The 24,484-nt window shown below is 41.4% G+C and overlaps 1 protein-coding gene across 4 annotated transcripts in view; it reads right to left on the reverse strand.

The window, feature by feature from the left end:
- adgrb3 (adhesion G protein-coupled receptor B3) overlaps nt 1-24,484 on the reverse strand; it is an 872,307-nt gene that overhangs the window by 42,902 nt on the left and 804,921 nt on the right. For all 4 annotated transcript variants that reach the window (XM_051919125.1, XM_051919127.1, XM_051919124.1 and 1 more), the window contains 4 exons: nt 16,661-16,746; nt 14,432-14,530; nt 11,928-12,099; nt 7,563-7,658 (listed from right to left, as the gene is read on the reverse strand). In XM_051919125.1, coding sequence (XP_051775085.1) covers nt 7,563-7,658; nt 11,928-12,099; nt 14,432-14,530; nt 16,661-16,746 — 453 coding nt within the window. The remainder of the gene's footprint in view (nt 1-7,562; nt 7,659-11,927; nt 12,100-14,431; nt 14,531-16,660; nt 16,747-24,484) is intronic.

Raw genomic sequence — 24,484 nt, forward strand, 5'->3', positions numbered from 1 at the left:
ATCTATCTATCTATCTATCTTATAGTGCTTTTCATATCTATCCATCATTCATATAGTGCCTACTCCATCTATCTATATTATACAGTGCCTTCTCCATCCATCTATCGATCTATATTATATAGTGCCTTCTCCATCTATCTATATTATACACTGCCTCCTCCATCCATCTATCTATCTATCTATATTATATAGTGCCTTCTCCATCTATCCCTCTATATTACACACTGCCTTCTCCATCTATCTATCTATCTATCTATCTATCTATCTATCTATCTATCTATCTATCTATCTATCTATCTATCTATCTATCTATCTATCTATCTATCTATCTATCTATCTATCTATCTATCTATCTATCTATCTTATATACTGCCTTCTCCATCTATCTATCTATCTATATTATATAGTGCCTTCTCCATCTATCTATCTATATTATACAGTGCCTTCTCCATCTATATTATACAGTGCCTTCTCTATCTATATTATATAGTGCCTTCTCTATCTATATTATATAGTGCCTTCTCCATCTATCTATCTATCTATCTATCTATCTATCTATCTATCTATCTATCTATCTATCTATCTATCTATCTATCTATCTATCTATCTATCTATCTATCTTATATACTGCCTTCTCCATCTATCTATCTATCTATATTATATAGTGCCTTCTCCATCTATCTATCTATATTATACAGTGCCTTCTCCATCTATATTATACAGTGCCTTCTCTATCTATATTATATAGTGCCTTCTCTATCTATATTATATAGTGCCTTCTCCATCTATCTATCTATCTATCTATCTATCTATCTATCTATCTATCTATCTATCTATCTATCTATCTATCTATCTATCTATCTATCTTATATACTGCCTTCTCCATCTATCTATCTATCTATATTATATAGTGCCTTCTCCATCTATCTATCTATATTATACAGTGCCTTCTCCATCTATATTATACAGTGCCTTCTCTATCTATATTATATAGTGCCTTCTCTATCTATATTATATAGTGCCTTCTCCATCTATCTATCTATCTATCTATCTATCTATCTATCTATCTATCTATCTATCTATCTATCTATCTATCTATCTATCTATCTATCTATCTATCTATCTATATTATATAGTGCCTTCTCCATCTATCTATATTACACACTGCCTTCTCCATCATCTATCTATCTATCTATATTATACAGTGCCTTCTCCATCTATCTATCTATATTATACAGTGCCTTCTCCATCTATCTATCTATATTATACACTGCCTTCTCCATCTATCTATCTATCTATCTATCTATCTATCTATCTATCTATCTATCTATCTATCTATCTATCTATCTATCTATCTATCTATCTATCTATCTATCTATCTATCTATATTATATAGTGCCTTCTCCATCTATCTATATTACACACTGCCTTCTCCATCATCTATCTATCTATCTATATTATACAGTGCCTTCTCCATCTATCTATCTATATTATACACTGCCTTCTCCATCTATCTATCTATATTATACACTGCCTTCTCCATCTATCTATCTATCTATCTATCTATCTATCTATCTATCTATCTATCTATCTATCTATCTATCTATCTATCTATCTATCTATCTATCTATCTATCTATCTATCTATCTATATTATATAGTGCCTTCTCCATCTATCCCTCTATATTACACACTGCCTTCTCCATCTATCTATCTATCTATCTATCTATCTATCTATCTATCTATCTATCTATCTATCTATCTATCTATCTATCTATCTATCTATCTATCTATCTATCTATCTATCTATCTATCTATCTTATATACTGCCTTCTCCATCTATCTATCTATCTATATTATATAGTGCCTTCTCCATCTATCTATCTATATTATACAGTGCCTTCTCCATCTATATTATACAGTGCCTTCTCTATCTATATTATATAGTGCCTTCTCTATCTATATTATATAGTGCCTTCTCCATCTATCTATCTATCTATCTATCTATCTATCTATCTATCTATCTATCTATCTATCTATCTATCTATCTATCTATCTATCTATCTATCTATCTATCTATCTTATATACTGCCTTCTCCATCTATCTATCTATCTATATTATATAGTGCCTTCTCCATCTATCTATCTATATTATACAGTGCCTTCTCCATCTATATTATACAGTGCCTTCTCTATCTATATTATATAGTGCCTTCTCTATCTATATTATATAGTGCCTTCTCCATCTATCTATCTATCTATCTATCTATCTATCTATCTATCTATCTATCTATCTATCTATCTATCTATCTATCTATCTATCTATCTATCTATCTATCTATCTATCTTATATACTGCCTTCTCCATCTATCTATCTATCTATATTATATAGTGCCTTCTCCATCTATCTATCTATATTATACAGTGCCTTCTCCATCTATATTATACAGTGCCTTCTCTATCTATATTATATAGTGCCTTCTCTATCTATATTATATAGTGCCTTCTCCATCTATCTATCTATCTATCTATCTATCTATCTATCTATCTATCTATCTATCTATCTATCTATCTATCTATCTATCTATCTATCTATCTATCTATCTATATTATATAGTGCCTTCTCCATCTATCTATATTACACACTGCCTTCTCCATCATCTATCTATCTATCTATATTATACAGTGCCTTCTCCATCTATCTATCTATATTATACAGTGCCTTCTCCATCTATCTATCTATATTATACACTGCCTTCTCCATCTATCTATCTATCTATCTATCTATCTATCTATCTATCTATCTATCTATCTATCTATCTATCTATCTATCTATCTATCTATCTATCTATCTATCTATCTATCTATATTATATAGTGCCTTCTCCATCTATCTATATTACACACTGCCTTCTCCATCATCTATCTATCTATCTATATTATACAGTGCCTTCTCCATCTATCTATCTATATTATACACTGCCTTCTCCATCTATCTATCTATATTATACACTGCCTTCTCCATCTATCTATCTATCTATCTATCTATCTATCTATCTATCTATCTATCTATCTATCTATCTATCTATCTATCTATCTATCTATCTATCTATCTATCTATATTATATAGTGCCTTCTCCATCTATCTAGAGTTTCATATCACAACACAAACTAACAGTCTTCATAATTTTTTTCTTTATACATTTTAATATTACAACACTGCTGACTAACAGGACATACAGTAAGTATAGAGTAGCACTTTAAATAAAGTCTAGAATCAATTCGTAAGACACTAAAAGAATTCCATATTAATAAAATATATCACTCTGTAAGCAGGAAAAAAACAAAGCAATTGATGCCGCAGCATGATGAATAACTTCAATCAAGTTACACTTCAGCAGAGAATGAGAAATCTGTCCTAAATTAGCATCATTTGTCACACTGGTGTATAAACAACAAGGAATTACAATTGACAGAATGAAATATACAAAAATGATGCATGAGATAACTGTTTTTTAAACCACTGTCTCGGATTTCAGAAAATCTAATAATAAATTGGTTCAGAAGATAATGAAAACTGAAGGTCAAATGTATAGCCATTTATAATGTTTAAAGCATTTTGAACACCATTTACTGTTTAAGATAAGTTTTATCGATGTTTTAACAAAGTCTTCATTTAGAATTTACAATAAGCTCCCATCACTGTTCGCTGAGGTTTTCCACAACATTATTTTATATTTGTCCTTGTTTCGCAAGTGTTTGCAGTATTTAACCCTGTAAACAACAAATGCTGTCGTCCAAACGTTCAACTTGCTGTGGTCTTTACAGTGCTACAGAAAGTTTAGTCATTGAGTTCTTTACTCGTTTTAATTATTTTAGCAATAATTATCACTGCTGAAGGTGCCACACCTCACCCAAAATTACCCAGAAGACAGACGTAACTGTTACACCCGGCTGTGCTGTGACTTTTCGGCCATGTGAGGTGTTTTGGCTAGTTAAACCGTTATGAGATTTCAAGGCATTTGTGTCACGGACAGTAAAGACACTCTTATGAGCAGGAGCACTTTGTTTAGTCTGTTTAAGTAATGTTGTGTTTTTATGTGAAATAAAGGCCACGTATCAAATGTGCATTGCTCTAATGAGGAAGACCTGACAGTCATAGACATCACGTCAATAGAAAAGGCCCATTGACAAGGTTATAGTATGGAAAAACGTAATGTGGGTATTCATTGTTCTTATTGTTCCAGAGAGCCATTGGTACGTGTGCTGTGCTAATGTGCTAATGCTGACTTTGTAACACACAGTGTTATAAGAGGTATATACAGGGTCAGTCAAAATTATGGGAACATTTGAATGGTGGATACGATTTATTCACAAAACATACTTCATATGTGCAAGACAATTCACAGGAATGTCTCAACCTGTTTGCCATCATGTTCAACACATGCACCATACGAGGGGGGACCCAAAAATAACTGGAAATAAATAAATAACCTAACAACAACAAAATTCTGGTTATTTTTGGGTCCCCCCTTGTATGTGACACATAAATGGTCCACAAAAATTGTATATACTGTAAGTACTAGGGGGTCCTTTGCCTGCGCTACACGCCGGCCACTTTGCATCTCTGCCGCTTGAGTTGTGAAGAGGGGGGCTGAACGCACCCCAAGGAGACGCGGTCGCTCCTATGAAACCCCCCTCTTAAACGGTGATACAATGGGAAACAAATATGCTTGATCACCTGTTGTCGCTGCCGTGCCGCGTGATCTGCATCTCGCGTGGCGCTTCGAACATGTAAAAGCCTGTACAGCAGATGTCCTACTCTTTGTCTTTTATTTCCGGCCCCGAGCCTGGTTAAATCTCTTGGCAAAAAGTCTTGTCTCGCGGGACATGAGTTCTTGATATTTTTTAGTTTATAATTTAAAAATGGAATAAGAATCTGAAAATCTAACAACATCACATTAAAGTTTGATAAATTCTGAAAAGAATGATACCGAACATATATATGTATTTTTTAAAATAAGCCAGATTTAAAGCGTGACAAAAAACGTGACATAAAATCATTGCACTTTTAGGCTTAGGATTTTATATATATACTAGACATTAAGCCCGTTACAATAACGGGCGCTAGAATAGTAGTGCATAAACATTAGTAGGAACAGTCAATATTAAATGGCAAAGGACCGTCTATTTTCTGTTACAGTAATACTGGCTTGTATGTGGCTGTAATATGAGTCACTGTATTGTGTGCCTTTAATTTTCTCTCACAGTAATACGTCTCTCCAGCAAGTATTTTAATCTGTGCTGGCGTGCAGCTGATTATTGTATGTGTGGCATCTCCCCAGCAACGGATTTTATGTGCGCGAAAATAAATCTACTTTTAAAAGTCATCCTATTGTAATATCATGAAAATTCGTATATTTAGGAAAACACTTTACACTTTACCGGGCCAAGTTTGTTAATCGCAAATCTGATATCCTCAGAGTGAACAACAAACACTAATCCCACCTCTTTGGGGAAGCTGATCTCCGCGTCTCAGTACCCAAATGGATTTTTCGTGCGTTATGTTTTAGGTCTTACCTCATTTACCGAAATCCAATTGGATCGGCCGCGCGATATTTTATAGGTCCCGCCCTCTCTGTCTTGTGTGATGCGTCAGGCGTCCTTTGAAGCATCGCAGCGTGCCCCGCGCATGCGCACTTCACCAGAAGACACACACACGCGGACACTGGACGCACACAGGGATTTTATTAAAGAGGATATATATATATATATATATATATATATATATATATATATATATATATGGATGAATAGTTTACTGTCAAATAACGCAAAGAGTACGCGACACGTGTTTCGCCCTAATTCTGGGCTCATCAGGCGTACACACTCACTGCACCCCCCTCTCGGGGAATTGAACCTTGAACGACAGCGCCAGAGGCTAAGCCCCTAACATTGCGCCACGGCGTGTGGTTCGCTCATTTGACAGCATGTAGATTGGGGTAACCACCCATACAGTCAGATTGTGATTCATACTACAAATGCCACGAATATTATATATATATATATATATATATATATATATATATATATATATATATATATATATATATATATATATATATATATATATAAATATATAAAGAGAGAGAGAGAGAGTAGATATACATAGCAGTACCATTAGTGTTCACATAATTTTGACTCACCCTGTGTGTGTGTGTGTGTGTGTGTGTGTATTATATATATATATATATATATATATATATATATTATAAATGCTAGAAGAGATGGCCAGAAGTGATGGACGGGCAACCCAGCAGTCATAAAAGACGGCGCAGGGGATACGTTACACCCCCTGGACGCTAGATGGCAGCAGCCCTGGATATCTGTCCCCAGAATGGAACCAGTAGGGCATGCTGGGAAATGTAGTCCAGCAACACAGCCATGCTGGGGTCCGTGGGTGCAGCAAGGGGGCGCTGCATGGAGATGCACTCCCCAGAATATGACCCAGAAGTACTTCCTTTGGGTGGTAGCGCTGGCATCAGAAATACAACCAGGTCTTTAATAAAAGGGACCACACTCCATTATCCAGGCGAGTCGGAGCTGGGAGGACGTGCAGCAACACTCAACTGGAGGAGGAGGGCAGTGCGGTGGTGAGAAAAGAAAAGAAGACAGAACCTGTTATTTGTGCTAGAGTTAGTTTTGGAAGTCATTTTGGTTAATAAACCTTCCGTTATTTGAACCCGGGACTCTCTGTGTGTTTGTGTTCGGGGCTCACTTATGGCCTGATTTCTATCACTATATATATATATATATATATATATATATATATATATATATATACGGAGAGAGAGATTGGGAAAAAATGAACTGAAACGATTTTAGCACAAGGTCATAATGTGACAAAATGTGTAAATAAAAAAAAAGTCAAGGGGGGTCCCCAGGCTAACAGAGAGTGCCTAAGGTTTTTAATGATGCCATACAGCCCTTATACTTCAGCGGTCCACCATAAATAGAAACTGACCTTGAAATTCATTTCACATTACAGGCATTGTGTAAACTGGCCAACTCAATTTTGGATGGCTGTCAATTTTAAAGATCATTGCACTTTGCACTGTCCATTAATTATCTTTAGAAGTCATTGCGGCTTAGTGACTGAGGGTCTGACCGTCAAGCACAAAGACGCAGTTTCTAATCCTGTGAGTGCTCAGTGTAGGAAAACTACGCTAGCCAACCCGGCTGATGGGCACAATGGCCTACGGGGATTCTCTGTAGTTAGGCAAATTGTTTCGGGTGGCAAACTTAAGTGTTAACTCTGTTTTAGAAGAAGAGGGTTCATAAAATGAATAGAGAGGGTTTTCCTTGATTTTCTGCATGTAACATTTTCATGACGGTGCCCCTACACAAAAAAAAGACATTTTATATCAAAGTGAAAATGTGATTTAACAAGTGGAAAGGGAGGAACCAATGTGAAATAAACCATTACAGTTAATCGTTTCGGAGTCAATGACCCAAACATATGGTCGCTCATTCATAGAAGTGCTTAAGAAAAAGTCAAGCTAACCATAATCTGTGCATGGCCATTTGGAAAAGTACCAGATGTGTCAACGTTAATTGGATCTTGGCAGTTTCTTAGTCTGCATCTGAATGCATCTTGAACCTAGAAGAAAAAAAATAAAAAATAGTTTGCTTAAAGATACACGAAGAAAAAAATGTTTCAAATGAATACCGTACACTCACTGGACAAATTATTAGGAACAAAAGTAAACCTGCTTGTAAAAATCTTGTCAGCCAATCATGTGGCAGCAGCACAATACATGCACTCATGCAGATACAGGTCAGGAGCTTCAGTTAATGATCACATCGAACGCCAGAATTCTTATTACTATTATTATTATCCTTCCTATAAAACATAACATAGCAGATATCATTTATACACACATTGATCAACCTCAACGTTAAACCACTGACAGGTGAAGGGACTCACATTAATGATCGCGTTACAATGGGTGCCCATCGAGGGGTGCCTTATATTAAGGCAGCAAGTGAACAGTCAATTCATGAAGGTGATGAGTGTAAAGTATTAGAAATAGGCAAGCATAAAGATCTGAGCGACTTTGACAAGGCCCAAATTGTGATGGCTAGATGACTGGGTCAGAGCATCTCCAAAACATCCATCCATCCATTTTCCAACCCGCTGAATCCGAACACAGGGTCACAGGGGTCTGCTGGAGCCAATCCCAGCCAACACAGGGCACAAGGCAGGAACCAAACCCAGGCAGGGTGCCAACCCACCGCAGGACACACCCACACACCAAGCACACACTAGGGCCAATTTAGAATCGCAAATCCACCTAACCTGCATGTCTTTGGACTGTGGGAGGAAACCCACGCAGACATGGGGAGAACATGCAAACTCCACGCAGGGAGGACCCAGGAAGCGAACCCAGGTCCCCAGGTCTCCCAACTGCAAGGCAGCAGCGCTACCCTCTGCGCCACCGTGCCAGGTCTCAATGGCGTGTTCCTGGTCTGCAGTGGTTTAGTACCTCCCAAAAGTGGTCCAAAAAAGGACAACTGGTGACACGGCCATGGGCACCCAAGGTTCACTGATGTGCATGGGCAGCAAAGGCTAGCCCGTCTAAGTCTGATTTACCGTAGCACATTAAAGAAAGGTGGCAGTGCTTGCTGTGTAGCTGCAGACCGGTCAGAGTGCCCATGCTGACCCCTGTCCACTGCCGAAAGTGCCTATAAATTGGCATGTGAGCACCAGAACTGGGCCATGGAGAAAGGGAAGCAGGTAGCCTGTTCTGATGAGCTCTCAAATGTATGCATAAGCACAATTAATTTTTTCTCTCTCTTCTTTTCTTCCTCCACACGTCCTAGGTGAGTTTTGTCTTTCTCCCACCCAATTCCAACTCTTCCAGGTGAGGAAAGCGCAGCTTCTTTTATCGGATACCTGGGAGTACTTCTGTTGTCAGGGCATGACTCACAGGAAGCACTTCCGGGTTATTTGGAAGCCCCACATAGTAGGGATCATAGATCCCTGCAACACCCCCTGGTGGCACCCATGGAACCCAAAAAGGCAGCCCCTTGGGACTATAGTTCCCAGCATGCTTTGAGGGGGTCAGTACTAGTGGCGCTGTACAGGGATGCTGCCACCTAATGTGTCATGGGAGCAAGTAACCCTGACAGGTTGTGTCTCCCCCTTTAATTCCATCTCACTGGCCTCCACACTGGGTAATGGTCCTTGGTTCAACCCACCCGGAATGCCAGCATACCTACTCTAATATTGGCATCATCTGCTAGCCTCCTGACTAAGGCAGGGAACACCCTCACACTCTTCTTACTGAGGCCTACCAGTGGCAAGTAGGCAATATATTTTATATATATATATATATATATATATATATATATATATATATATATATATATGTGCGTGTGTGTGTGAATATAGATGGCAGCTCCCCTGGATGGTAATGGTTCCCCAGATTCCCTCAGGGCATCATGGGACAAGGAGTCCGTTTCCTCAGCCCTGTTGGGTGCCGTGGGTGCCGCCAGGGGGAGCCCACAAGGAACTTGGGGACTCCTACTGTTATCACGACCCTAAGTACTTCAGAGGCACGAGGACGGAAGCCCGCAGTACTTCCGGGCTACTTGAGGAAGGATGATGTAGCGTTTGACCCGGAGAAGGAACACTTCCGGGTCATGAACTATTTAAAGGACTTTGGGAAACCCAGCAAGAGAGCCGGAGTTGGGAGGTTGGGTGACTAAGCTGCTGGGAGTGGAGGATTGTTATTGTATTGATTATTGTTTATTATTATTGAGTATTAGAGAATTGTGGAGTGTGTGGTGCTGTGTGCACTGTATTTGAAGAAAATTATTAAATTCTTCTTGGTGCTTTTTATAAGTGTGTCTTGGACGTCTGTCTGGTGGGTTTCACGGGGCAACAGTGCCTCTAGCGGCCACAATATATATATATATGTATATATGTATATATATGTGTATGTGAATATATATATATATATGTGTGTGTGTGCGTGTATGTGAATATATATATATATGTATATATATATATATATATATATGTATATATATGCGTGTGCATATATATATATATATATATATATATACACATACACACATACATACATACATATATGTGTGTGCGTATATATATATATATGTGCGTGTGTGTATATATAGATAGATAGATAGATAGATAGATAGATAGATAGATAGATAGATAGATAGATAGATATAGTCACACATGTGTGTCTGAGGGAAACCTCAAGGACTCGTCCCAGGTATGTAATACCCTGCCGGGATGAGAGGGGGCCCTGTCTGTCTGACGGACTTGTCTCTTTTTCTTCCTCAGTTCAGAGAAGACACGCCCCAAGAGAGTAACTGACCACACCCCTTCCAGCACGACTGCTAGAAAAAGGAGACACCCCCAGATATCAGTGTCTCATTTGGATCCGAACCTTAGAGAAGAACAGAGCTCCTTAAGTTGTTAACAGTGAAGGAAGCTTCAGGTAACTTAGCCATAAAGGAAATTTAAGTTTATTTTATTGTCATCAAGCTCCTGCTTACTTTGTCCACCCAGAGAACAAAGGGGGCAACCTGGCTGGCAGCCCAACACTAAGAGCAATGAGTGTTCCTTCCACCAATCCACAATGTGTATATATATATATATATATATATATATATATATGTTTGTGTGTGTATATATACAGTAGTATATATATTTTGTGGCCTGATGCAGGTATGACAGGTCTTGAAAATAAAATCTGGGGTGCCAACCAGGTTGTCCCATTTAACAGAAAAAAAAAAAAAAAGGTTCAGGGTTGCTTTGCTTGGGAGCTGCCTCTGACTGGTTGTTCTTGCCAAAAAGATGCATCCCTCCCAGGCAGCCGAGGTTCTTAGAGCAAGGAAACTGGAAGGGGCGGGACTAAGGGCCCTCACTGGGCGTTGTCTTGGTGCTGCGATGAGTAAATGAGAAGACAGTGTTGGCGACAGCGCCCCCTCTTGTCCGACATACATGAGTGGCTATATAAACAATATGTATAAATCAATACTTGCATTGTATGTGCTGCACAGTGATAAGCAGGACTCCTTATAGTTCTTAGCAGGGTTATATGGTCATAAATATTAGTCCTATAATTCTGAACATGTCCTAAAATTAGACAAATCCAACCTCAAGTTAGACAGAAGTAAAGAAATGCTGCAGATTTTACTTTGTTGTTATTTATTCCCCCAAAAATAATAAGCACATATAAGCCCTAAGTCCACCCTTACAGCTTCCATTATCATTTAAGTGCATAACTAGAGCCTGTTACTGCCACTCATGTGCGCTCGATTCTTTTGACTGTTGTATGTTCTTCCTATTGTATTTTGATTTGTGCTGTATACGTGTTACTGAGCTTTCAGCTTGTATTGTACTGTAAAAACCAACTGACTTGACCATAAGTTGTGATGTGTGCAAATGACATGACTGGGAATGATGGGCATGATTCACGTGATTATTAGTACTCTCTCTCCATTTCCTATGACTACTTATTGCTGCCATTCATATTATTATGGCTTCTTTTTTCATGTAATACCACATTTCATTTCGAACCTCGCTATTTTATTCTCCTTTTCTGACAGCTTAGAAAGAACGCCACAGTTCAGTTCCATTAACACAAATAAAGTCCTCGGGCGGTATTTTAAAGGAAGAGGGCCCTCCAGTCATCCGGCAATATGAAAGTGCAATTTCCATGACTAAAGGTCATAGCCTGTCTACTAAATCCCATCGAGAGTAATAGAGACGGCGGCCTACAGTCCACCAGACAACATATCACACTTAGGCTTTAACAAGGAGACCCCTAATAGGAACACAAAGCCTGTCAAGGAAGCGCTGGTGCAGCACATGCCCCTTACTTACTCTTACCTCTCTTCTAAGGATGCAGTGGACCATGACAATAACAAATCCTTGCAGTGAATCAAAGACAGCAAAGAGTATCTGAAAGAGTATCGATCGTTTATCCGTCATCGCCAGAACTGCTGACATCCAGGTTAAAGCCAGGAGCGGCAACACCACGCATGAACTCCACAGTGAAGCCCTAGGCAAGGAGAGACAAGGATTATTAAACAGGCAGAAGGACAATGGCCTCTCCGGGCTGACAAGACAAATGTTTATGCTAAGTGGTTTTGATCCGGAGGCAACGGTAAATAAACAGAAGCACGTTGCAAGTACATTTCTTGTGGCGGTACTTTAAAACGCATGCTGGTGATTCGTTCGTTGTACATACAGTGAGGTATGACATTTGTTAAAGCAACAGACGGCAATCCCTGTTCACGATGGCTGTGAGAGTAAAAATGAGATTGATTGGGTTACGGTACTAGATGGTGCATGAAAACGTAGCCCTAAAATCACAAATGTCCATCCATCCATCCATTATCCAACCCACTATATCCTAACTACAGGGTCACGGGGGTCTGCTGGAGCCAATCCCAGACAACACAGGATGCAAGGCAGGAACAAATACCGGGCAGGGCGCCAGCCCACCACAGGTCGCACACACACACACACAACAAGCACACACTGGGGACAATTTACAATCGCCTATGTACCTAACCTGCATGTCTTTGGACTGTGGGAGGAAACCCACGCAGACACAGGGAGAACATGCAAACTCCACGCAGGGAGGACCCAGATCACGAATGTCATGCTAGCACATGTTCCGTTACCCCCAAACACCCTCTACCCCACCGCTGTCTGATGTGATAAGATTATTCACACGTGGACCGGTGTGGACTTCTTTCCATACAATTCACAATGCAGTACGGACAGAAGGGTCTCCCAGAGCCATTCCTCTCACATACGGGATACTGTTGGACGAAATCCTTCCCGTGTCATCTTAAAAGGTGCCTGGGAGAACATACAGCCTCACAACTGAAATACGCCAGACCAATAAACATGGCGTTTCGTCTCGTCGGCACAAACACGCAGACAGCAGAGCTAACAAAATGAAACAGCACAGTTCTCGGGGCCTTCTGCTAGCTTCATGTGATTACGTCTACAGCTGCTTAATGTGCTCAGGGTCATTTTTTCAATGTGTCCCCCTCTACTTTGGACCAACTATCCCACCTGCACTTCAGAAAAGCTTGTCTACTTGAAGCTAAGCATGTTTTGGCCTGGCCCAATTTCTCTCCGTGGGTGGTTTCTCAGGGCTGTGGGACAAAAAGGAGACGATACCGTTAGTGACAGCGCCCCCTTGAGTCCCGGAGTGGCAGTGCTTTTCTCTGATAAGCCCAGAGGGTGAACCTCAGATCTCCATGTGTGACCAGTGGTGAAGGGGTCTATATACTTGTCGAGTCCAATATGTGTGTCACGTATGCCCCTCAGGGTAATATCTTTCAGGATCATCGGAGGTATATACTTCCACTCTGGGAGAAGAGGGGGCACAATCGCTAACAGCACTGTCTGAGAAGACACCACCAGGAGGGCATATGACCCTGTCCCTACTGGTCGGAGTCCTGTAAAAGCCGACCGTCCCTGGAAGGAGGCGTCACACTTGGACCAGAGCTCACTGCAGAACGGAGCCCCACCCTACTTATTTTGAGTCAACCCTTGCCTATTGTTTTCAATCGTTTTGCACCATTGTCCACCTGTTTTCTTTTGTGTTTACAGAATTGTATTAAAATGGGCCGACCAGGCTGGCACCTCAATATTTTTTGGACTTCCCCATATCTTCCCTCAGCCACATGTGTTAACTGATGAACCAAACCTTTCAGCTCTTCTGACTGACCAGGCTCCAGCCTCCTCTTTGTGGTGGGCTTATTCTGACTGAACTCTGCTTCATGTCATTTTTGTACTTCGGTTTAAAATCAGAACTACGGTACCTACTGTTGTAGATCTTTTATCTCAGACCTTTACCTAAGAGTTGATATTAGGCTAACCTTGGGGTACAGTGCGTCCCCCACCCTCCTGTAAGGCTACCCCTCATACACTAAACACCTCCTATGTCCACAGTCCAGAAAGCCTAGCAGCAGGGAGGAGCCAGAACATTTGGAAGAAAGATGAAGTCCACTGTTTTAACCATCTGACCATACTAACTTATCATGTATCCACAAAGGTGGGCTTTGATCACCTGGGTTTCTGATTTCTTTTGGATTTTAAGGCTTTTACCCAAAGGTTCCTGCGTGGAATGGATGAACATGGGCGGGATGTTTCTTCAGGAACTCCCAATGACTCTGCTGAATGTAAACCAACTGAATCCCTAGTGACCCTAAGAACGCCACCCCCTGCCAGCGCCAAACTGGGCCATTCTTCTAGAGATTTACAACACCTTAAGTACTGGAGTTAAGAGACACCAATCGAATCTGACTGAATGGTCGGGGGGGCTACCTGACCCATCTGTAAAAACTGCATTTGTCATCTTCACTCCTTACATTGCATTGCTGGCAGTTGTTGCAGACAGGGCCGTCGTTGACACCACTCCGCATTTGGCACACTTCAATGTCAGACCTGTATGGGGCTCACTCATCTGTCTGGAAAAACAAAAGATGAAAATAAAGTGATGGACTCTTAAGAAAAAAAACAAACAAAAAACAAAAGAATGATTTCATGTAAACACTTTTCACTCCGTAGGGTCATTGGAGTCACAGATAAATCTCGTCATTCTGCCAAATGCAGCTTTTCTATGCCCAAGTGACATCTGTCATAAACAGATGTACATTCTGAAAAGCCGTAATAAAATATTTACTTCATATTCATTCCGTCTAACCTGCTGAGGGTTGCAGTGGCAAACACAGTGAGCTGGACTGATCAGGTCGCCCTTTCCTTAACAGATTCTCCCTCTTCCTCCTGAAGAACTCCAAGATGTCCCCAGGTTAGCAGGTCACCCTGTCCTTAGCAACTTCTACTTGCTCTTAAGGAACTCCAAGCTGATCACATTAGCAGGTCACTCTGTCATTAGCAACTTCTTCCACCTCCTTCTAACGAACTCCAAGATGTCCCCAGGTTAGCAGGTCACCCTGCCCATAGCAACCTTCTTCCTCTTCCTCCTGGGGAACTCCAAGATGTCCCCAGGTTAGCAGGTCACACCCTGTCCAAGCAAAAATGTTTCCACCTCCACCTGTGGAACTCCAGACTGTCCCGAGCTAGCAGGTTACCCTACCCTTAGCTACTTCTTCCACCTACTCCAAAGTAACTCCAAGACGTCCCCATGTTAGAAGAATTCCTAAGAACAGGGTGACCTGCTATCTCCTTCTAACGAACTCCAAGATGTTCCCAGGTTATCAGGTCACCCTGTCCATAGCAACTTCTACTTGCTCTTAAGGAACTCCAAGCTGATCACATATTAGCAGGTCACCCTGACATTGGCAACTTCTTTCACCTCCTCCTTACATACTCCAAGATGTTCCCAGCTTAGCAGGTCACTCTACCCTTAGTAATGTCTTCCACCTCCACCTGTGGAAATCCGGACTGTCCCTGGCTAGCAGGTCACCCTACCCTTAGCTACTTCTTCCACCTACTCCAAAGTAACTCCAAGATGTCCCCATGTTAGCAGGTCACCCTGTCCTTAGGAACTTCTTCCACCTCCACCTGTAAAAAACTCCAGACTGTCCCCGGCTAGAAGGTCACCCTACCCTTAGCTACTTCTTCCACCTACTTCAAAGTAACTCCAAGACGTCCCGATGTTAGGAGGTCACCCTGTTCTTAGGAATTCTTCCATCTCCTTCTAACGAACTCCAAGATGTTCCCAGCTTAGCAGGTCACTCTACCCTTAGTAACTTCTTCCACCTCCACCTGTGGAACTCCGGACTGCCCCGGCTAGCAGGTCACCCTACCCTTAGCTACTTCTTCCACCTACTCCAAAGTAACTCCAAGATGTCCCCAGGTTAGACAAGAGATACAATTCATCTAGCATGTCCAGGGTCTGTCCCGAGTATCCTCTCACCAACTCTTGGAGAAGATACCCAGGTGGCAGCCAAGTGCATACAACAACTTAAAGGCATGTCCTATTCTGAAAGAGTCGGGAATTCTCTTAAGTCTCAAGCAGAGAGACTGGGTGGGGACCTGACCTGGGTGTTTTAAATTCTCAAGAGACTTGATAATGATGATTCCTCAAAACTCTATTGATTACATAACGAGTCACACACTCAAGGACAACATAGGAAATGACTGAAGCCAGGAAGCACTTCTTCATACACAGAGTCTGAAACAAGCTATCGAGTCATGGAGTTGAAGCAGAAACCATGATGAATTTTAAAAAATGATTTTGGATCAGATAAAGGGACACAGTAGCTATTAGTTCACCAAACTTGCTTGATGGACTGAATGGTGTCCTCTGTTTTTTCAAACTTCTTACGTTCTTATCCTAACTGCTTGCCTAAACCATTTTCATTGGATCTGCTCAAACTGAAGAAGAAGAGCTTCTACTCTCTGACCTCCTCACCTATGTGGAGAGTGAGCCTGCCAGACTAGTGTAGGAACTCCATGTTGGGATTGTGCCCTCATGATCTCACTCTCTTGGTCACTATCACCTAAAGACCATAATCATACGCAAGGATGGGGAAAAAGACAGAACAGGAAACCTTAAATTCATGGTCTTGGTCACCTCTTCACCATCATGGTCAGTGTAATTTAACATTTTAATGGTATCTCTCAGTACTTACCCAGCTCGGTGTTTCAATTTTTTATCCAGAATCCCATCTCTTGATACAAGTTTATTAAAAACTAGTATACCAATAACCATGTTGACCTAAAAAAGAAAAAGAATGCCGAATGAATATGTAGAATTGATATTTACATACTGCCTTCTGACAGTCATCACACCTTTACAACCATCCTCACTAATGACACAACTCCAACAGCATTACAGGACATAATTGTGGCTCCAATCTATGGTAACGTGGCATGCTCTACTCCGGTGGTTCCAACATTTTTTGATGCAACTGCCTTTTGTGCACCTTGGGGATGGTGACATTCCCATTTGGGGATTTTTCACTTTATTGTGGCCATTTTTTTTTCTTAACTTCAACAATGATTGCATGATGACCTCTCATACTTAAACATTTTCTTCATCATTCCAACAATTATTTAGGAGTATTATACAGTATATCTGCTAGCTGTGATACCCATCTAAGATGGGTTGAAATCAAAGTAATCAGCAAAGACCTCAGCATTAATATTTGCAATGTTATAGTATATGCAAATCGGTAAGGAATTCGTAAAAGTGGCTAATGTGTGTGATGAGTCATCTGTTGGAGTGACAAACACAATGCATGTATCTTTGTTATTTGCTATTTGGTATGGGATTCATAAAAGCAGCTTATGTTTATGATGTGCTATATGTTGTAATAACAAATGAAATCTATATTTCTCTGTTATATGCCATTTGGTATGAGATTTGTAAAGGCAGTGCTAATGTTTGTGATGCATTGTATGTTGTTATAACAAATGAAATCTATATTTGTCTGTTATATTCCACTTGTTATGGGATTTGTAAAAGCGGCTAATGTTTGTGATGCACCATATGTTGGAATGACAAATATAATGCATATGTCTCTGTCATATGCCATTTGGTATGGGATTCATAAAAGCAGTGCTAATGTTTGTGATGTGCCATCTGCTGGAATGACAAATATAAGGAATTTAATAATTAAACATTTTTATGAAATACCATCTTTTGGAAAGACAGAAGCAGTAAGGTGGATTATGGGGGTTTAAAGTCAAGGTCAAGGTCTTTTTATTGTCACTAGTACAATGCAGAATGAGATTTTTACTTGTGTAATGCTCCTTGCAGACAAAAGTAATCAACATAGACCATTAAGAAAAGAAAAGGCTCAAACTTCAATCTAGTCAGTCCCATAATGGAGTCTGCCTTTTTAATCAGTTTGTTGATTCGGTGGGCCACTCTTGAAGTGATGTTACCAGCCCAGCCCAGCCCAGCCCACCACACTGGCCATCACTGAGCTGTAGAAGATGTGCAGGATGTCACAAAGAACACAGTCTCCTAAGGAAGAAGAGTCTCCTCTGCCCTTTCTTTCATAGTTCCTCTGTGTTCTGAGACCAGTCCAACCTGTCATTAGTGTGGACCCCCAAGTACCTGTAGGAGTGGACCACCTCTGCATCCAGTACCTGAAAAGTGACTGGACAAAGAGGCCCTTTAGTGCACTAAAAGTCAATAAGCACTTCCTTGGTTTTGCCGATGTTAAGTTGCAGATGATTCTCAAAGTTCTGAAGACTGAAAATTACATCCTCCATGGTCCTTTCTTTAACAACTGGCTTAATGGCAGTTCTTTTGAACTCATTTTAACTGGATGTTTAGTTTGAACGCACATTTTACAGTTCAATGCTTTGCGGACGTAGCTGCTCTTTCTTTAAATCCTAACACTGTGTCAGTATTGTAACTGAGAGCGACACACACAACCCCATACGGCTGTCAGCAGTTCACGTTTACCACTAGCCCAGTGACTTCTTTAAATGCCAAAGTATAATCAGGATTTAGTGAAACGTTTTCTCTTTGCAACAGGTTATGTTTATTTTTTAACACATGTAAAGTGTTCTCTGCACACACAACACACATTATATTGCTTAATGGGCATATTTATAGGAGACTTTTCAACCACAGAAGGTTTATCTGTTGTATCCACAGGCTTGTTGACTCGGACCAGGCTAATAAGCACACAGCTACTCTTTGCTGTTTAAATCTCCGCCCCCTCTCTGAGCTCCGCCTTCATGACCCATTGGATTGGTTTAGAAATTTCAAACTGAGTGAACCGCCTAATTGTTCCCGCCCACCTTTAAGCCGAATTCACTCCAGGTTGTCTCCAGAGGTTTGTTTTATACATCTGGGTCTGTGACGCTCTGAACTGGCAATCCAACATCAAATGGAAGCCGATAAAAAGGGCGAGCCTGGCACAGCCGCACAGTCTAAATTCTAATGTGGCTGAAATGAACGGTCCTTCTAGGGAAAGCAGGAACACATCCACAGTGTGTATGAATTTCTATTGTCAGGTACGTACTTTAAATTGTCACTGTTGCCCTGTGCTGCTTCAGTCACACTGAACTTTAGGTATCCATTACAAATTGCCAATTAACACTCTGCAAACATTTTATTAACTATCCCATTCACAATAATAAATTATTATAAGAACCAGGGGTCTTGAAATAAGTTCCTGTCATTTTACTCTGGCTTATATTAAGGTATTGTAAAATGGCTTATAATGTGTTTTAAACATGCAGACTGTTAATGGATAACTAAATTAAATTGTCACTGTCTCTTCTTCATATTTCATACACAATACAAAAGGAGAATGTACAAATTATGAGTTCCAGCAGAGGAAATTTGCACTCGGCTGATAAAATTACTAAATAGGGATGAAGGCTCACAATGTCAGCTGCAGCCTGGGAAAAAAAAAAAAAAAATCAAGCCCATGGACACGAATATAAAAGAAATGTCAGACAGTCTGCGTTTTGATGAAATCTGTCAAAATCCAACGACAAACTCACTTAGGTGTTGAAATGGGACTGAGTGTTCTTCTCTGACAAGTCGCAGGAGCGTTTGTCTGAAATATAATCTGTGGGGCCACACATCAGCCAGACCTCTGAAGAACAACAATCGCTGCGCCGCGGAAATATACGGGCGGTCTCTTTGTAATTTTCATTTCATTTATTTGCTGAGCTTCTGTAAAAAAAATGATTTCCCTCATCTCACAAAGTGCTATCTATTATATAGTTCCTTTCATATCTGTCTATTATATAGTTCCTTTCATATCTGTCTATTATATAGTTCCTTTCATATCTATCTATTATATAGTTCCTTTCATATCTATCTATCTATCTTTCTATCTATACCTATTATATAATTCCTTTCATATCTATCTATTATATAGTTCCTTTCATATCTATCTATTATATAGTTCCTTTCATATCTATCTATCTATCTTTCTATCTATACCTATTATATAATTCCTTTCATATCTATCTATTATATAGTTCCTTTCATATCTATCTATCTTATATATTTGGATGATAAACTGGACTGGACTGCCAATACTGATGCTCTGTGCAAGAAAGGACAGAGCCAACTATACTTCCTTAGAAGGCTGGCGTCCTTCAACATCTGCAATAGGATACTGCAGATGTTCTATCAGATGGTTGTGGCGAGCGCCCTCTTCTACGCGGTGGTGTGCTGGGGAGGCAGCATAAAGAAGAGGGACACCTCACGCCTGGACAAACTGGTGAGGAAGGCAGGCTCTATTGTTGGCACGGAGCTGGACAGTTTGACATCTGTGGCAGAGCGACGGGCGCTGAGCAGACTCCTGTCAATCATGGAGAATCCACTGCATCCACTAAACAGGATCATCTCCAGACAGAGGAGCAGCTTCAGCGACAGACTGCTGTCACCGTCCTGCTCCACTGACAGACTGAGGAGATCGTTCCTCCCCCAAACTATGTGACTCTTCAATTCCACCCAGGGGGGGGGTAAACGTTAACATTATACAAAGTTATTGTCTGTTTTTACCTACATTTTTATTACTCTTTAATTTAATATTGTTTTTCTTTGTGTCAGTATGCTGCTGCTGCTGGAGTATGTGAATTTCCCCTTGGGATTAATAAAGTATCCATCCATCCATCTATCCATCCATCCATCTATCAGGATTATTTCCACAATTCCCAGGCTCACTTTTTTTTCTTTAATAATACAGCAAACTCTAAAAACATTAAACACACTCCATTTCTCTATAGTGCCTGTATAAAGTATTCACCCCCTCAGAAGTTTTCACGTTTTATTATTATATAATATTAAATTACAGTGTACTGCAATCCTCACGAGGAAAAGTGGAAGGGAGGTTGGGATGTGATGAATCACAATGCATTTAATTTGGCTCTTTTGACACTGAAGAACAGAAAAAAAAAAAACCTCTTCAATGTCAACCTGAAAACAGATCTCTGTAAAGAGTCCTAAATTAATTACAAATATAAAACACACAAAAATAATTGATGGTGTTAAGTATTCACCTCCTTCAAGCCGTACTGCATATGTGCTGCATATCGTTCATTATATGTTCTGTGAATGCGGACGTTATGCGATTTGGATGTTGTATGAACGCCACATTATTATATACAGCACTGAGCAAAGCTACGTGGGATATTCGAGTATAGCTGTTTTGACTAAATACACAAAAATAAGACACGTGCAATACACGAGATTGAGTGCTGCGGCCTACAAGTCGCAGCATGCACTGTTCACATTAAAATAACAATGAAAGGCACAGTATGGCACTGGCAGATACAGTCATAAACAGCAATGGCGGTTGCCTGGCCAGCACCCTGAGGAGTAACCCGGGACACTACTTCCTCCAGGCTATCACGCTGCTGTTTGCCAGCTTGTCTCTTTGTATACGAGAGACGTGAGATGTGCGTGTTGCGTGCGGGAGGCTGTTGCCTTCACTGCTCCCTGCTACGTCCGCTACATCCCATTCTCCAGTCAGGATCTGTGAACTCTGCTCTACCCTTACAGCACCACACATGTATATGCGGTCGATTGTTGCCCAAAAGGACATTTTACTTGGAGGCCAAATCCTATGACTGCACTTTCAAACCATTAAACGAAAAACATCAATACGGTTTTCTCCAATTTTATTTCACAATTAAATGAACTTCTGGTGAGGTTGGATCAGTCAGGGTTTTAGAGCTTAGAGACTGACCCACATATAAAGTATGCTTTTTATCTTAGACTGTCTGTAAATTGGCAAGGATTTCTTTTCCATCCATCTGTCTGTGAGTCAATCAGGCGTGAGCAGCTTTACAGATAATACTTACATGACTTACTAGCAGTGAAATCAGCCGTTCTTGTCACTTGGAGGCACTTGCAGTTGACTCAAACACACCCAATCTCCAACAATACAGATGGCCTTTACAGATAAAATTAATGTCACAGCACGTTAAGTCACCTTCAGATTATAAACGCAACTGTCATGTCACAGCCATCTTCACTTTGTGCTTAAGGTGTTGATGAAGTGAAGACGTAGCAGCTGGATTGCCGACCCACTAATGTTTGTTTCAGAGCAATGGCTGCTGGGACTGCGTCTTGACGGAATACCTGAGGCAGCGCTGCAGACATGGCTGCAGTTTCATCCAGGCGATTACGCCACCGCCGCTTTCCATCTTGCTAATTCTAAAGTGGATTAGTGACCACGCTGGTGGCCGTGACCCGTGCGGCTCAAAAGAGGAAAAAAAAAAAAAAAAGGCCCTGACAGTCCCCACGGGGAACTCTTCTTTCTCCAGCTGGACGGCCGAGTTTCTGCACGCAGATGTTTTTTGCACAGTGGCTTATTTCTATTTATTTATTTTTTTGCCTAAGCTCAAGCTTGTTTTGCTTCTCTTCGTTCTTGTCACTCCTGTTAAACGTCACACAATTGTTTACCTTTATAAAATTATGTGCCTATTAATAGGAAGGGAGGCTGCTGCTCCATTTGTATCTGCTTCTCATTTGCAGATTATACAGAAGCAGGACAATTAGAAGAACTCTGGCCAGGCCCAGAAATGACTTCATATCCATCCATCCATCATCTCAGCACTCTCCAGCCAGTTACAGGGTAGTGATGGGCCATAACCTATCCTAGATCAGCCTGACAGACCTTCATAAACACACACAAAGCCCTTTGTATCAGATTGATCATCTTAACTTATACACTGGATTTTTTGTTTTAATGTCCTCACCTTTTGAAGTACCTCTATTGCATTCTTTTCCTTCATTATTCTCTACACTGCAATAATTTGTAACAATAGCCAAACATTTACTGTATACTAGCCAAACTACCTAGCATTGTCCAGGGTGGCGGAGAGCCGGGATCCATGCCCTGGGTCCGAGGGAGCAGCCATGGGATGCACTCCACGTCCCCCGGAACACGTGGTGGCAGCCCTCCTGGGTTTACATCGGGGCCACAGGCGTGGGACTTCAGGGCTCAGCCCCGTTGGGCTCCGTGGCCACCGCCAGGAGGAGCTGCACGGCTTAACGAGCCCCTGAGGGCTGGAATGCAGCCACACCCGGAGGTGCAGCCTGAATTAGGTGAATTATCACCTGAAGCACTTCTGGGTGGGCTTTAAGAGGAGCCTGCAGCCACCACTCGAGGTGCCAGAGTCGGGAGGAGGAGGAGGAGGAGGACAAAGCTGCCTGGGAGGAGTAGTGGAGGAAGAAGAGAGTGATTTTTGTGGCTGTTTATCATTGGGTTGTGTCTTTTGGGACTGTGATGTGTCTGTGGGACACGGAGAAGACGTGACCCCCCCAGCGGAAGCATCCATCCATCCATTTTCCAACCCGCTGAATCCGAACACAGGGTCACGGGGGTCTGCTGGAGCCAATCCCAGCCAACACAGGGCACAAGGCAGGGAACCAATCCCGGGCAGGGTGCCAACCCACCGCAGGACACACACAAACACACCCACACACCAAACACACACTAGGGCCAATTTAGAATCACCAATCCACCTAACCTGCATGTCTGTGGACTGTGGGAGGAAACCGGAGCGCCCGGAGGAAACCCACGCAGACACGGGGAGAACATGCAAACTCCACGCAGGGAGGACCCGGGAAGCGAACCCAGGTGCCCAGATCTCCTAACTGCTACGCAGCAGCGCTACCACTGCGCCACCGTGCCGCCCCATTTTGTTATGTTACAGCCTTATTCCAAAATGGATTCATTTTTTTCCTCAGAATTCTACACACAACACCCCATAATGACAACGTGAAAAAAGTTTACTTGAGGTTTTTGCAAATTTATTAAAAATAAAAAAACTGAGAAATCCCATGTCCATAAGTATTCACAGCCTTTGCTCAATACTTTGTCGATGCACCTTTGGCAGCAATTCCAGCCTCAAGTCTTGTTGAATATGATGGCACAAGCTTGGCACACCTATCCTTGGCCAGTTTCGCCCATTCCTCTTTGCAGCACCTCTCAAGCTCCATCAGGTTGGATGGGAAGCGTCGCTGCACAGCCATTTTAAGATCTCTCCAGAGATGTTCAATCGGATTCAAGTCTGGGCTCTGGCTGGGCCACTCAAGGACATTCACAGAGTTGTCCTGAAGCCACTCCTTTGATATCTTGGCTGTGTGCTTAGGGTCGTTGTCCTGCTTAACGATGAACCGTCGCCCCAGTCTGAGGTCAAGAGCGCTCTGGAGCAGGTTTTCATCCAGGATGTCTCTGTACATTGCTGCAGTCATCTTTCCCTTTATCCTGACTAGTCTCCCAGTCCCTGCCGCTGAAAAACATCCCCACAGCATGATGCTGCCACCACCATGCTTCACTGTAGGGATGGTATTGGCCTGGTGATGAGCGGTGCCTGGTTTCCTCCAAACGTAACGCCTGGCATTCACACCAAAGAGTTCAATCTTTGTCTCATCAGACCAGAGAATTTTCTTTCTCATGGTCTGAGAGTCCTTCAGGTGCCTTTTGGCAAACTCCAGGTGGGCTGCCATGTGCCTTTTACTA

Source organism: Erpetoichthys calabaricus, chromosome 15 (assembly GCF_900747795.2).
Source record: "Erpetoichthys calabaricus chromosome 15, fErpCal1.3, whole genome shotgun sequence".
NCBI classification, from domain to species: Eukaryota; Metazoa; Chordata; class Cladistia; order Polypteriformes; family Polypteridae; genus Erpetoichthys; species Erpetoichthys calabaricus.